The sequence below is a fragment of the Rhineura floridana genome, chromosome 10, assembly GCF_030035675.1.
Source record: "Rhineura floridana isolate rRhiFlo1 chromosome 10, rRhiFlo1.hap2, whole genome shotgun sequence".
In the NCBI taxonomy this organism is placed as follows: Eukaryota; Metazoa; Chordata; class Lepidosauria; order Squamata; family Rhineuridae; genus Rhineura; species Rhineura floridana.
Genome location: NC_084489.1, coordinates 16436258 through 16451025, shown reverse-complemented (window position 1 = coordinate 16451025; position 14768 = coordinate 16436258). Strand labels below are relative to the sequence as shown.

General features: G+C 38.7%; 1 protein-coding gene across 10 annotated transcripts in view; it reads left to right on the top strand.

The window, feature by feature from the left end:
* Positions 1 to 14768, top strand: part of ARPP21 (cAMP regulated phosphoprotein 21) — a 333260-nt gene that overhangs the window by 227357 nt on the left and 91135 nt on the right. For 8 of the 10 annotated variants that reach the window (XM_061586885.1, XM_061586881.1, XM_061586884.1 and 5 more), the window contains exons 10-11: positions 2191 to 2299; positions 4383 to 4484. In XM_061586885.1, coding sequence (XP_061442869.1) covers positions 2191 to 2299; positions 4383 to 4484 — 211 coding nt within the window. The remainder of the gene's footprint in view (positions 1 to 2190; positions 2300 to 4382; positions 4485 to 14768) is intronic. The other 2 variants (XM_061586883.1, XM_061586882.1) reach the window with 1 other exon arrangement.

The following is a 14768-nucleotide window of genomic DNA, read 5'->3' as shown; positions in this document are numbered from 1 at the left end:
CCAGGTCCCTCCTCAGGCAGGCTTAGAGGATGGTTACAAGAGGAAGGGCCTTTTCAGTTGTGGCTCCCCATATGTGGAATACATTCCCCAATGAGGTTCGCCTGGTGCCTTCATTGACATCTTTTCAGTGTCAGGTAAAGACTTATCTTTCTTCCTAGGCATTTGATAGACTGAGATGAAGTTATTTGTATTAGTGTACTGCCAGAGCTTTCTGTGGCTGTATGGGGGTGGTTGTTGTGTTACTGTTGGTATGGTATGGTATATTTACTTTTGTTTCTAATGATGTTGTGAGTCCCTTGGAGACCTACAGGTAACAACCAATAAATCTAAATTGTAATCATAATCAAAATCGTAATACGCTAGGTATAACAGGAGACATGTACTTAATTTATTGCAGAGAGGCTTTTGCTAGAGCTGAATATCCATAGCTGCCATTAAACAGTTGGAGCTGAGGGTATCATCTCTGATTTGGTTGCTGGCATTTGAAATACAGTATAATTTCACATCATATGAACAGAAAAGGGGGAGGGGGACACACAAAGAAAGAATGTAATGTGGATAAATGCTGCTCTAAATGAGAATAGGTAAAAATGAACGGTAGAAATACAATTAAATTTTCAATGTTGTATCAAGTGATCTTAATGTAATTCATTACATTAAATGGATTACATTAGCAGTAATTATGTTGGTTGGAACGTGTTCAACATTTATGTTAGGATTTGGCTGCAGCTTTATGAAGTGGGCTACTGAACTGCTGAGTCAAAATGGTGGCTAGTTGGCATGCATGCATTGCCATACTGTATTGGATTTGCCTTTATTATAAACATAACACTGAAGTTTGTGTATAAACATCACACTGAAGTTTGTGAAGATTATTTATTTATTTACACATTCAGTATGCATGGTGCCTTGTCTGTTTTATCAACAAAAAATAGACAGGTCCTTATACCAAGAAGCTTTCAGTCTAAAGTGGACAGTGGGGAAAAATAGCAGAGGGAGGGAAGAAAGAGAAAACAGTGGGAAGGGATGGTCTACTTCAGTACAATTTATTTATTTTGGAATCAATATTCATCTGTATGTTTGTAAGGGGAAGGGGAGGAAAACATGTTTTTGAAATATGTAAAAATCTGAATTTTCAAATTTTGGCAAGAAAGCTATTTCCAGTGAGACTACTCTATTTTTTTCATGTTTGTCATGCTGTTCATGTTGACAGGAGATCTGTGCACAGATTGAATACATTACTGTGCTCTTTATGATATGCAGGCTCTCAGTTCTTCCTTGACAGTCCTGTCTGCTGTGAACACTTGTGGAAGTAACACATGTGAACTGAATAGAGAAAGAACCCTTCTGTTCACACTTTTTCTTCCATTTTATAGATTCTCTTCAATTAACAAAATACACATTATGTGATAACATGCGATTCTGTACTTTTCAAACCACCTTGCTGCTTTGGCAGAAAATGCAAAATCTGGGATGTTAATAACAAATTAAGATGCACAATGTCCTGGAGATTAAAACGTTCCCTAAGTCTGCAATTATGTCAAATGCTAGCTCAATGTAAAGAGACATTTTTCTCCATATCCTTTTTGAACAAGGTCATAGAAGAGCACAGAGCAATTTATCTCAGCCTCTGAACCCAGAAATTTGAAGTCGTCAGCTGGTAATGTCTGGCAATTTAATAACTATCTGGATGGATTTTAAATCATTTCGCAAAGCAATACAATATGACAATTTGGATCCCTCTCCCAATTTAACAACTGCTGGATAATTATTTGTTTAAAGAAAATACCGCTAGAACCTTCCCCTGCCCCAGTCTACTAATTCAGTGTATTACGAGAAGTTCTGTAAAGACCATCAAATTTGTCCTTTTCAGTATGTATAAGCCTTTACTAAATTGCAGCATTGCTGGAGGTCATGATGACTGGAAAAGGAAATTAACATATAATATGTTGGTTTGCTTTCTTGTCATTCAGTCTCTATAAACAGAGTGAACAGTGCAATGGCTGATAATTCAAATTCACCTTGCCACCTACATAACAGCAAAATATATTTATAGCAGTAACAGCAGCATTTGAACAGATGCCATATATTGATTATATGAGCAACCTCAACTGTGGTCTAATATAGTGCTGACAAATTCAAAGCAAAACCAAATAGATTTTTTATTGATATGTTTTACTTTGCTGGCAGACCAGAGCAAAGGTTTTCTGAACATTTAAAAGATGAAAAAGGTGAAGAATCCCAGAAGCGATTTATCTTGAAGCGAGATAACTCTAGTATTGATAAAGAAGACAATCAGGTTGGTTCTTGGTTCGAGAGTTGCTGAAATTTGTTTTTTTGTCCTTTCCTTTTTTTTTTCCGTTGGAAGTGGGCTGAATGGTGTTCTTGTACCTTTGTTACTGCTGCTGCTGCTTTCCCTTCCTGCCCCTGTTGATCTCCCTCTCATGTTTCTTCTCCCCAGTTTTTGGCACACAATGGAATAGCATCAACCATGCGTGTGTTTGTTTCAGCAGCGGCAGTTTGCATGGGCAGTTTTGCTTGCTGCAGGTAATGCTGCATGTTGAGGGTTGACTTGGAATGTTCAAAAGGCCCCCAAGCCATTCGGAAAGCGTTAGTTACATACGTTTGGCAAACACCTTTGTGTCTCAATGGCACTTGTTCCAACTTCTACAGTCATACCAAGCTGGTTGGAGATGGATACAGACTGATGATAGCTATCAAGGGGCAAAATGTTACAGTGAGACCAGATTGATTTTGCAGTCATCGATATATGGTTTTTCACTTGGGGTGGGGCGGAGTTGCTTAACGTTTCAGATTCTTTTCCCCCACCCCAAGTTTTATTGTAAACAAACCTTACTTGCTCGTTTTTGCATGTGTGTGGCAGAAACCTCCCCCTCTATGTGCTGCTTGTTGTATCATTTTGCACTGTTGAAGGTATCTATGATACATGCCAATATATAAATGTGTCTGGAACTAGCTAGTGTAACAACCTTTTAGTAAAAGAAATCAAAGAAACAAAATCTTGCTCAAAAGAGCATTCTAAAATCCAGTAGAAATGCATGCAATCACTTTGAAAAAAGGAAGAACTAAAAAACGGTTTTGATTCTGAAGGAGCTTTTAGAGGAAAATTCATGAAGGTAAGCTAATGTGTATGTTCTCATTAAATTTTTGGCACTTCAGTAAATTCTAAAGAGTCACTCAACACCAGAGTGTCTCTCCGCCTCATACGTAAGGTACTGTTTTCTCTCTGATTTTCTTCTGTAGTTCATAGCTGTTTTCCTAGACACATGACATCATAGCTGGCTTTCAATAATGGAAAAGAAGGGTTTAGGGAACAGAGATTGTGAGGAAGGACCAAAATAAGCAGACTGGAAACAATACGATGTGGGTAAAGGAGAAGCAAGAGAATTACAACTAGAGGCTAACAGCAGATATAAAACTTTGTATGGGGTGATGTCTTCCTTATTAAGCACCTTAAATATGCTTTACTGCTTTCTGCACTTTGGAGCAATGAAAATCTGCGTTTTCTCTCTTGCTTACAGTAAAAAGCCTAAGGATTACCACTGAAATTAACACTCTTGTGCACAATATTCTCAAAAGCATTTATCCTCCTCATCTGTGAGGCTTTTTCAGCCTTTAATACCATTCAGTTTTCCATGTTCTTTTCCTTCACTTGATTGATAGCTGCATCTTCAAGAAATAACAGGAAAGTTTAACAAATCTTCTGTTCCCCTAACTAGTCAGGAGTATCTCAGTGCAAGGAACAAATGCATCTCTACTCTGGATTGCAGGTTCATAAAGATCAATCAGTTATGCTCCATCATATCTTCATCTGCAGAAGGGCTACGGGCCATAGTTCAGTGGTAGAACACATTCTTTGCAGACAGAAGGTCCTGGATTCAGTACCTGGCAATTCCAGTTAGATCTCAGAAAGAAAGGTGGGATTCAATTTTTTAATTTATTGTTAAATTATCCTATACACCTCCAGTACACAGGTGCTCCCAGGGCAGCATACAGGGAAAAGTAAAACAATATAGTCAATCAATTAAAAAATAATAAAGACAATAGAGTGCTGTCAGCTAAAGTAGAAAGTTCTGGCCTAGATGGACCAGCAGCATGGCTGAGTATAAGGCAACTTCATATGAGCAAAAAGAACACAAGAAGCCAATGTAAAATAGAACATTTTTGCAGCATCCAGCTTGATACTGTAGGGTACGTGGCATAACACCATGATTCACATGCCACTTTAGTAATGAGACAACGCTATCATTCTCTTGCCTCATTTGTTTAAGTGAACATTTATTATCCTCCACTGACAGTTACTTAACTGCAGTTCTTAGCAGCTCAACTTATATAATCCTCCTGGTTTTTTTTATGCTCAGCAAAACAGAATTCATCCATTTAGCGATGACAGACGAAGTAAATCAATTGAAGAGAGAGAAGAGGAGTATCAGAGGGTGAGGGAGAGAATATTTGCACAAGATGTGAGTAGTTGTTTTAATTGCCTCTTTAGTGCCATATCTTTATCAGTAGTCAGCCAGTATCCTCCCACTCTGACACTGTGGCAAGATTGCACTTTGTGGCAGGAGACAGTGGAGAGATGTGAAGTGAACTAGAGGGGATAAAGTTTGATTATTGTTTGCCTTTTGTTTTTTGAGAGGACAGAAATCGAAATTATAAGAGGTATGGGATAACATAGGGCAGGCACGTCGGACTCAGATTTCTTGGCTTTTTTTTAAGTCTTGCATGTGGCATAGGCGTCATTCTGTAACACCCTGATGCAGAACATTGATTTAAACATATACTCTTTCCCATCATCTTGTGTGATTAATTCAGGAGTATATATATTTGTAAAAAAAATTCTAACTATTCAGATGAGGGAGGAAATACTAAACAAGTGTAACCTGGTAGACATTTTTTGGAACACATAATCAACCTATGAAAAATATTAGGATATATATGAAGGAGTACTACACTTACCACATTTTTGCCAGACATGACTATTCCTTTCTAGGGTTGACATCTGGGAAAACCAGTTGTATAAGTTGGAAGTGGAAGCCAACTGTCTACCATGTTGATTGGCTGAGGGCTTTGATTTCATGATCCTTCCCCTTCCTTTTGAACAGTTTTGCAAAATAATTTTTTTTGAATTAATGTATATGCCACCTTTCCTCCAAGAAGGAGCCAAGGGCGGCTGTATGAACCTTTAATTACATAAAAATAAAAATGGTACTGGGTGTGAAGATTACTTTAATTAAAAAAAAGCAAAGCAAAGATGAATGGGGAAAATATATGAAGCGGAAGCCAGTATGTTTTCAATTGCAGCATGAAAGCGGGACTTGTCCTCAAGAAAAAAGCCCTGCTCTAAGCTCCTATTTTTAGGTATATCTGTATGCACCCTATAGATCATGCCGATGTTAATGGATGCTGGAGGATCCAAAAAGTAATCTCAAAAGAGCAAATGTTTATTAAAAGTAGAAGGGAGTGTTGTGGTGGATGGGTGGATATAGAAATATTTTGGGAAGTAGCATTGGACTGATCCTAGCTTTTAAGGTTAATTTCACATTCAGTATTAGCCTACTATGGATCCATCCCATGACTGAATGTTTTCCTGAACCAACTGCAGCTTCCCAAGATTCTTCAAAAGTAGCCCCATGTAGAGTGCACTGCAGTAATCCAATCTTGATATAACTGTGGCACATGTAACCATAATCAGGTATGACGTTCTCAAGAATGGGTGCAGCTGGCACACCAGCCAAAGCTCAGTAAAGTCACTCCTGACCATCTCTACCACCTGGTCATCCAGATGTAGCACTGCATCCAGAAGTACTCCCAAGCTGTGAACCCGATTTTTCAACAGGATTACACCCCCATTCTAAACAGGTTGAATCCTGGGTCTGTCTTCCTTCTGCTCAGGAACACATCTGCCTTGTCTGGATTGAGCTTCATTTTTTTAGCCCGCATCCTTCCAGTTACCTTCTCCAGACACCGTTCAGATGATGAAAAAGAGAAATAGACCTGTGTATTGTCTGCATATCAATGGCAATGCACTCCAAAATCTCAGACTGCTCTCCCAAGTAGATGTTGAACAGCATGGGGGACAGAATAAATCCCTCAGGAACACCTTACAGTACACCAATGGCTAAGGTGCTGAATTGCAGTTCCCCATCACCACCTTGTGGGACCAATATCTGAGGAAGGACTAGAACCACTGCAAAGCAGCAACTCTCAATTCCATCCCTGCCAGGTGGTCCAGAAGGATGTGGCCAATGGTACTGAATAACATTGAGAGGTCCAGCACAACCAATAGGGACATACTCCCCTGTCTAGTTCCTGGTGTAGATTATCCACCAAGCTACCAAAGCTATTCCAGTCCCAAAACCAAACATGACACCAGATCGAAAAATGTCTATACAATCTGTTCCATCCACAAAATAGCTTCATTCTGGAGCTGAGATGCCACAGTATGTTTGAGTACCATGCAAAAAATGGCAGATTTGACACTAAGGTCCAGAGAAGGCTTTTTCCAATAAAGGCCTTAATACAGCCATCTTAAAGGTGGTTGGAGAGGTGATGTGAAAGACCTCTGCAGGATAGCTGCTACCTGTCATGGTAGACAATACTGGGCTAGATGAACAAATAATCTGCATCTGGTATAAGGCAGCTTCCAGGGGTGTAGTTGGACAGAGTCATGGGGGGGTGTTGTAGATCTCTTACATTTTTGTGAGCAGGATCCCTATGTATGAGCCAATCAGCATGAAAGGGGAGTGTGTTAGCCACTGACAAGAGTCTTCTCACTTGGGTAACAATATGTTTCCTTGTCTTTTTGTGATGATTGGAGCCAATCAAAGTGAAAGATGGTGAGTCAATCACTGAGAAAACATATGCCTCCCCTTTTACGCTGATTGATTCCTAGGATAAGTGAGAAGTAAGCTTCTAGTCCCACAGTTAGCTTCATTTCATAGAGAGAGAGAGAGATGGAGGGGAAGCCTATGTACACAGGAGTTTTATTCTGGTTCTATAATTCTATAATTACAGAAGAGACAGTGAATCCTGGGGGTGTGGCTGTGCAGGGTGTGGTGTGACTATCATGAAGGGAACCTGCACTTCCGAATTTGCCACAACACTACTGCCAGCTTCCAATATACTTAAATGTTTGGTGGCTTCATATAATTTCAGCATGAGAACCAAGCCAGGAGAAACCTGAAAACTTCAAAAAGATTTTGAGAGAGAGAGAGAGAGAGAGAGAGAGAGAGAGAGGCATAAGAGGCTGCCAGTCTGAGTAGAGGAATGGCTGAGTAGAATGCTTGACTTGTTCCCTTCTTCCCATTTGTCTTCTCAAAATTGCCCTTCCCAAACCTTCCTCGTAGTGAATAGCAACTAGCAAACCTGCATCATCCAGAAAAGTAAAATATCATTTCTTAAGTTTTTTGTCCTTATTGTTCTGATGCCTATGTGTTACTTTTTGAAGCTATAAGAATCTTTCTCTATTTGTAATTGTATGCTTTCAGATAGTAGAAGGTACTTAAAAGGGCACAATTCATGCATCAAAGAAGTTAGAGGCAAACAAAATCTGTTCCTTGAAGTTATGTTTGCTTTAATGTGTTTTGCCAGAGGACGTTTTGCCCCAGGTTTGTCCTAAAACTTTTAAATTACTTTTTGGCTCAAATTTATCCTGATGCTTTTTTGAACTATGTATTGATTGCAGTTTGAACTGCTGTATCGGAGTCCAGTTTTCAATTTTTTTAATGAGAGCCATGCACTGAGTCTTTCAGCAACTATGAATGGAAGTAGAAGATGAAAGTTAATAGGCATTTGGAATTTCCCATTCACTAGAATCACAAGAGTAACTTGGTCTGTTTTAGCCTTTATAAAAATGATGAAATTGTGTAAATACATTGTGAATAAATATTTTTTGAGATTAGTAGTGGAGATACCTCTCCTCCAGTCTCCTATACTTTGTTCATGGTTTTTTCTCTCACACACACTCATTAACAGCATATTAAGAAAATAATTCCATTTCAATAACACATTAAGAACTTGTAGGATTTTTATTTTTAGCTAAGATGTACAATGAACTAAGGTATACACAAGAAATCCATCATTGTACAAATATTTAGTCATCTAGGTAGAAACAAAAACATTATATCATGTTACCAGATATGACTACAAAGCTCTTAATTTTACATACAGTTACATCAGTCAATTGTAAGATGCAATACAGAAGTATTGTTAAACTAATAATTCTTCACAATCCTTCTGTGAGGGACAAATGAATGTTGTAAAAGTCACAGAAAAGGTCTTAAATATATTATTTGTACCTGTACCACTCCCTTTCCTCTTGCAAATTTTGAATCTTATATGGTACATTAGAAACATATCTACAAATAAAAGTTGCTCCCCACCCCAACATAATGAATGGTCGCATGAGTCCTGGATGTGTGCGGTCCTATGCAGACTAGAGGTGAACTAAACATTATAACTAGGGCTGCTACTGCTCAATCTCCCAAAACAGGCATTGCATATTATGGAAATCAAATGTGCAATTGAGCACATCAAGATTGAATATGTTACTGTTACTACTTTGCACAATTTACAGCTGATGCTTCACTTCTTCTCCTGCTATATTCATCACAGGGAGTGAGAAAAGGGATGAGTGAAGGTCCTATCTGATCAAATTTCACTGTTCAGAAGTAACATTTTTTCATCTATCATCTGAGGATGGGACTAGCTGCCTCATTAATAGGAACTAATATCTGAAAACTGACATAATATAAAAAAGGAGTACACTGTGAAGGCAGTGTCAGTTATCTGTTTTCCGTAATATCTCTCTCTAACATACCAGCAAGTCAAACGTTGATAATTCAGTGGCAGACATGTGCTTTGCATGCAGATGGTCCAAGATCCAGTCCGCATTTGCACTTAAATGGTATGAGTTGAATTGAACTAAATAATTTTGTGAGCAGAATGACTTCCACTCGCACAACTGAAGTTACCCTTGCTCTTTCTTATCCCACCTTGCTTCCCCCAACCCCAAATCTGCTCTGGAAGGTTGTGGGAACCCACAGAGCAGATTTGGAGGTGAGGGTGCAAAAGGAGGACGGGGAGAGGAAGATCCATTGCACAAGTGGAAGTAATTCCATTTCTGCAGTGACTTAGTTGGATGCAACTCACAGGCAGTAGGTGATAGGAAGGAGACTTTGGAGAGGTGCTGCTATTCAAAGTAAACAATACTGGGCTAGTTCGACCAAAGATCTGACTCAGTAAAAGTTCTAGGTGAACTATTTTTGTGTGCAGTATAGTGTGGATGTTTTATGTAGATTCTTCCACATGGGATAGTATCTCTTTGGATTTGTCTAAAGAGGTGTTTTTTTGAAAAAATCATTTTTAAAATTCATTGCTTCATCTTCATCTGTTAGGTATCCCCCAAAGTGAAATCCTACTATTTGCAGCAATGAGGTTCACAAGTATCCCTGCCCATGTTTGTATATTTTAATCCATAGCAATAAGGTTTCTTTACATCCATAAAAAAATAAATATGAAAATTTGGATATGATGCACTAGCAGAGCATCTGCAATATGCAATGATCCTGGGTTTCCAGGAAATATGTATATAGAGCTCTTGCTCCAGCTCCACCCTGCCATTGAGGCGGCAAAATAAATCAATAACCAGTAGAAATTTTGTGCTCAAGTGTCCAAGTTTACAAATTATCTAGGTCCATATTTATATTACATTTATCAATATAGACCCTGAAATTGGCAACAAGATATCTTGATTAAGGACAGCAGAGCAGAAATTACATACAGTTTTCTTTCTCGTTTCATTTTAATTGGAAACTTACAATGAATAAATTATGAACATGTTTAATACTATCATAGCAACATTCCTTGTTTTTTAATTATAAATTGTGTTTAATTTATGCTGTCCCCACCCTTCTGATACACCTCAAATATCTTCTTTGGCATGACTTCAAGCAGATGCTGTCAGGAGAAAATTGAGCAGATTGGCAGCTGTGTAAACAAAGAGGCTTGGGTTACTGATACAGGAGTGGGTGCAGAAGAAACATATCAAGAACAGTCTTTTGCCATAACAGTATTGTAAGGAAGCAAATAAGCAAGGGTAGCAATCTGGTTGCTTGGCAGAGATTGTGTGACCCTGGAACCAAATCACAAAACCCTCTCTTATTTTTAAATGCACATGCATAACTTTCTCATGCATGGGCTGTCACTGAACATGCACTTTTATTACATAAATGTGTAATACCTCAATGCTTCTTAAGGAAAACATTGCTTATACTCCTCTGCTGTTCCTAGTTAAAGGTGAATTAACACAGTCATGGCAAATCATCACAGCACTTTTTAAGAGTAAATTCATAGGATCTCCTCCTATGAATCTTCCCATAAGAATCTTCCTATATCAGCCAATCTTGATCATGTTAGCCAATAGTCTATCTAGTACATATGTGGGAGAAGCACCCAGATATGACCTTCTTTCCCATGTTTTGTTGTTTGCCCCTAGCAGCTATCAATCAGAAACACACTACCTTCTATCATGGAGCCTCCACTTGGCTTTTCATATTTCATATCTATTTGCAGACCAGTCCTCCAGGAATTAGTCTATTTGGATTTGGGTTTTGTTTGTTTTTTAAATGTAACTTAGTGGCTATCACCCTGTGTTTTAGTAATGAATTCCACATCATTTGGGAGTTTTGCGAACAAGTACTCCCTTGGTAGAACATATCCATTGCATGCAAAAAGTCCCAGGTTCAGTCCCTGCCATCTCCAGGCCAAGCTGGGAAAGATTCCAGTCTGACAGCTTGAAGATTCACTGTTAGTCAGTGGAGACAGTACTGAGCTAGGTGGACCAGAGGTCTGTCTTAGTATTAGGTAGATTTCTATGTTGTCTCCTTTGTCTGCCCTGAATCTGCCACAATGCACTGTGATTTTCAGCTATCATTACACATTGGTATCCTCACTAAACCGATTGCACAAAAAGGCCTAACATCTAATCAGCTCTGGAAGGAAAGATGAGGCTGCCAACCAATGACAAAAATTTGATGCCCCAAAGAACAAACAACTATCTGTATTGAAAAGTCTGCCCTAATGGTTTTGTCATATGAACTTAACACAACAGGAAGTGTTTAATACAGAGCTGTCATCACAGTTTCTTTACTGCTGATAATGGAGAGTGGGGAAAGCCCATCTTTTGTACTACTGTATATTCAGGAAACGTTATACATCACTTCAACCTGCAATAAACCCTGACCACCTGGGTAAGGCAGGAAGTATGTTTTCTGGTATCATCCAAACCTATCCAAGAATAAATGTGGCTGAGAATCCTTTTTGCCACTTCATGGGATGATATAGATGTCCCTGGATTGGTTTGGTTGTCTGTATAGGCTCTGCAGAAGGAGGAATCCAGTTCAATATACAGGCCATGGAAGAGAGTAATAGAACAGTCACATGAACAACTTAAAGCAAAGTTCATTTAAGAAGAATGCGTGAGTGTGGTCTCTGGGAAAAGGAAGGTTCAAGTCGGAGAGAGAGAGAGAGAGAGAGAGAGAGCTTGTGTGCAAAGTTCAGATGAACAAGAAGCAAAGCTCAAGGAAGTGAGGAGGAAAAATGGCAATCTACCTTGTCCCAGTTTAAAAAAAAAAATAGTAGGTTGGATCCACACTAAGTTGAGTTGCACTTAAGTCCCACTAAGATCAATGGGACAGAAGCCATGGCTAACTTGATTAGTTTTTTCAATGGGATCCAACTTAGTCTGGATCCAACCCATTGCCTATATGTGCAGATAACTGTCTAATGTCTCTAGATCTGTGATAGTTCACAATCCTAATTTTACAATACATAAAGCCCTGTTCAGTTGTTTTCCTCATGTGGTTAGTACTGCACAAGGGGGAGAGCATGTTGCCCCCATTCTCCATGCCCACATTGCCACTCCTGCACCCCATATGTTGGGAGCTGCTCTTCTACAGTGGGAAGTCTCAAGCGGGTTCCCTATGTAATGCAGAACTCTAGAATATCAGAGTTCTAAATCACACAGGATGCTTAATCAAGTACAGCAGGCTTCATACTGTAGAAGTTTTGCCTCCTACTAATGGGGGCCCGGGGACTGGAAAATGGCAACGGGCACATGGAGGAGGAGAGGTCAACAAGTTTGTCCCTACCCTCTCCCTCACACAGTGGTAATCACATGGGACTGGGGAGAATGACTGACTGACCAGGGATTTACTTTTCCACATAACAGCTGAAGGTCAACCAACCAGTCCATGTCTAAATCCTAGACCCAAATTAAATGCTTTATCCACACTGTTTCCCACATAGCCTCTTAATTATTTTATCTAGGCCTTTCCTAAGCTATTAGTTTATGACGTTATAGTATGTTAAGAAACCACTTGATAAAATAGCTTACATGTATTCCAAAAATATTTATACTGTGGATTGGAACAAGGTGGAAAATTAGTATCAGAAGAAAAGGCTACTCATAGGACATTGTAAGACGTTTTCAGCATGCAGGGATAGTTCAGTAGGCCTTTAAGTAAATGCATGTATGCATAAATATATTGAGCTTTTTGGCCTACATTTCTTTACATTTATGACTGGCAGGCAAGTGAAAAATTTAAAGGTAGTGTTAGCAATTGCTCTACTATGATAGCATGAGCATTAAGCAAATGGACTGTTGCATATAAAAGAGCAAAGTGAAACTCAACATGATAATAGCTAACTTGAGCTAACTTGCTTCTTGGCCTTTTCCTTTCCTTTTTTTTTTTTAAATAACAAGGGTAGTATAATAAAATGTGTCCGTCTTCTGTGCCATGGAGACCCACATCAGCACTGAGAAATGGATATTCCAGGAGATGGCATGGCCTTGTGCCAGCTTCTGCAGCATGGAAGATTCAGAACTATTATTGAGTCTATCCATAAGACTGTAATGCTGGTTACACTGATACCCTTCAAGATTCTGAAGAGGTAACAGACAGCTCACACTTTTCAATAACTCCTTAGTGCTTATTCACCCTTATGCCTGACATAAACAACAACAATTTTCGTAAGCTAGGTTTTCCCCCCTAAACTTGGACTTCGTATGCACATCTCAGCTCTTGTAGTCCTCTCTCCCAGATTTCCAGACCTATGTTCACCTCATAATTTCCACATTCACTATGTAGCACAGAAACACAAACGCACCCTAATAAATTTACACAGCTGACAACAAAAATATGTCATTTGAAAATATTTTCCATAACGGTTGGAGAACATTATATATGTACAGTTTGTTTTATCTTATGAAATAAATACAGATTAGTTAATTAAATAGAATCAACTGCTTAAGATGACTACAACAGCAAGTGAAAGTTTGAGTAGACATCCCCTATACTCTCTGTGGAAGGCCCTATGTTATTCCATTGTGAGTTGGGATCATTATTACTATTACAGCTTGAAAATGAACAATCTGTTATTCTAAAAATGGCCATGGCCACCTTGGCCTCAGCCAAGCAATGCCAGCTAAGTTTATACATACGGTTTGAGCCATATGTATTTCACAAGAGAACACAAGAAATGAAAATGGATGTGTTCTGTGGTTTATCACTGCAGTTTCAAGAGGCCTCTTTCTATTCATCCAGTCAAAACTTAGAATATACCAAGTAAATGGACTTTTGTAGCACTAGAATCTGATATGCCTCATGATGCCATTCTGTTTGTCTATGGTCTATGGAAGCAATGGGTCTAGGGTTGCCAGGCTCAGGGCCTGAGAATGATTCTGTATCTTTAAGAGAAGAGAAAATTCAGCCAAGTGCATGTTTTCTTGCAACAATGTAATGGGAAAAACCACAAGGTGAAATTCTCCCTTCCCCCTGCACAACTTTTAAAGATACAGACGACCTCTTGGTTGCCAGGCCCGGCCTTCAAGAGGTCTTCTGTATCTTTAAAAGTTCACTGGGTTTTATATCCAGAAGCATCTACTGCTCTCTTTATGAACTTAAAACAAATAGAAAATGAAACATCAAAGGCAAGGAGAATTATTTATGCAATAGTGAGGATAGACTTATTTCTCCACAAAAATTTTAAAAATTAAAAAATTATCAAAGTGATATATTCTTGCCAACAGAACTTTTTTTAAAAAAAATTCCTTTCTAATTTTTTTTGACATTTAAAAGTACTGTGAGCTTTCTTGGATTTATTTTTTATAATAAACCCATGGAGGATTTAAAATTTATTTCAGCTTCATTCTCTGAGTTTTACCGGCTCAGCATATTTTTCTTCTGTTTGTCTTCCCTTCCCCCCTACACACACACAAAATATAAAAAGTTTTCCAAACTCAACAGAACAGTTTGTCTTTTCTCATCTACTGCTTTGCCCTAGAAAAGAAGAACCTGGTTGTGCTTAGGTCCCACTGAAACTGACAAATTGGCTGCAACATACCTGTGCCACTGATTTCAGTGGGGTTTAAGCACAGTTAGCTATCTTTGGTTTGGGATCCTTGGTTTGAGCTGGTTGATCTGATAATTCTAGACCATACCAGGAAAGTACCTCCTATTCCTCTTTTAAAAATATGTAAAAAAATGTAAATGAAATAAGAACCTTGCTATATGGTAATCTACAAAAACTGTTATCAATTCCTTGCTAACAATGTCCAAGCGTTCCTTGTCTCCATGGTGCATGAACTGCAAGCTCTTGGCCTGAACGTGGAAAATGGTTCCATTTTCATCATAGAAAAACTGGATATAAGTGTTACCTTGTTCATAAACTACAATGCTTTTTAT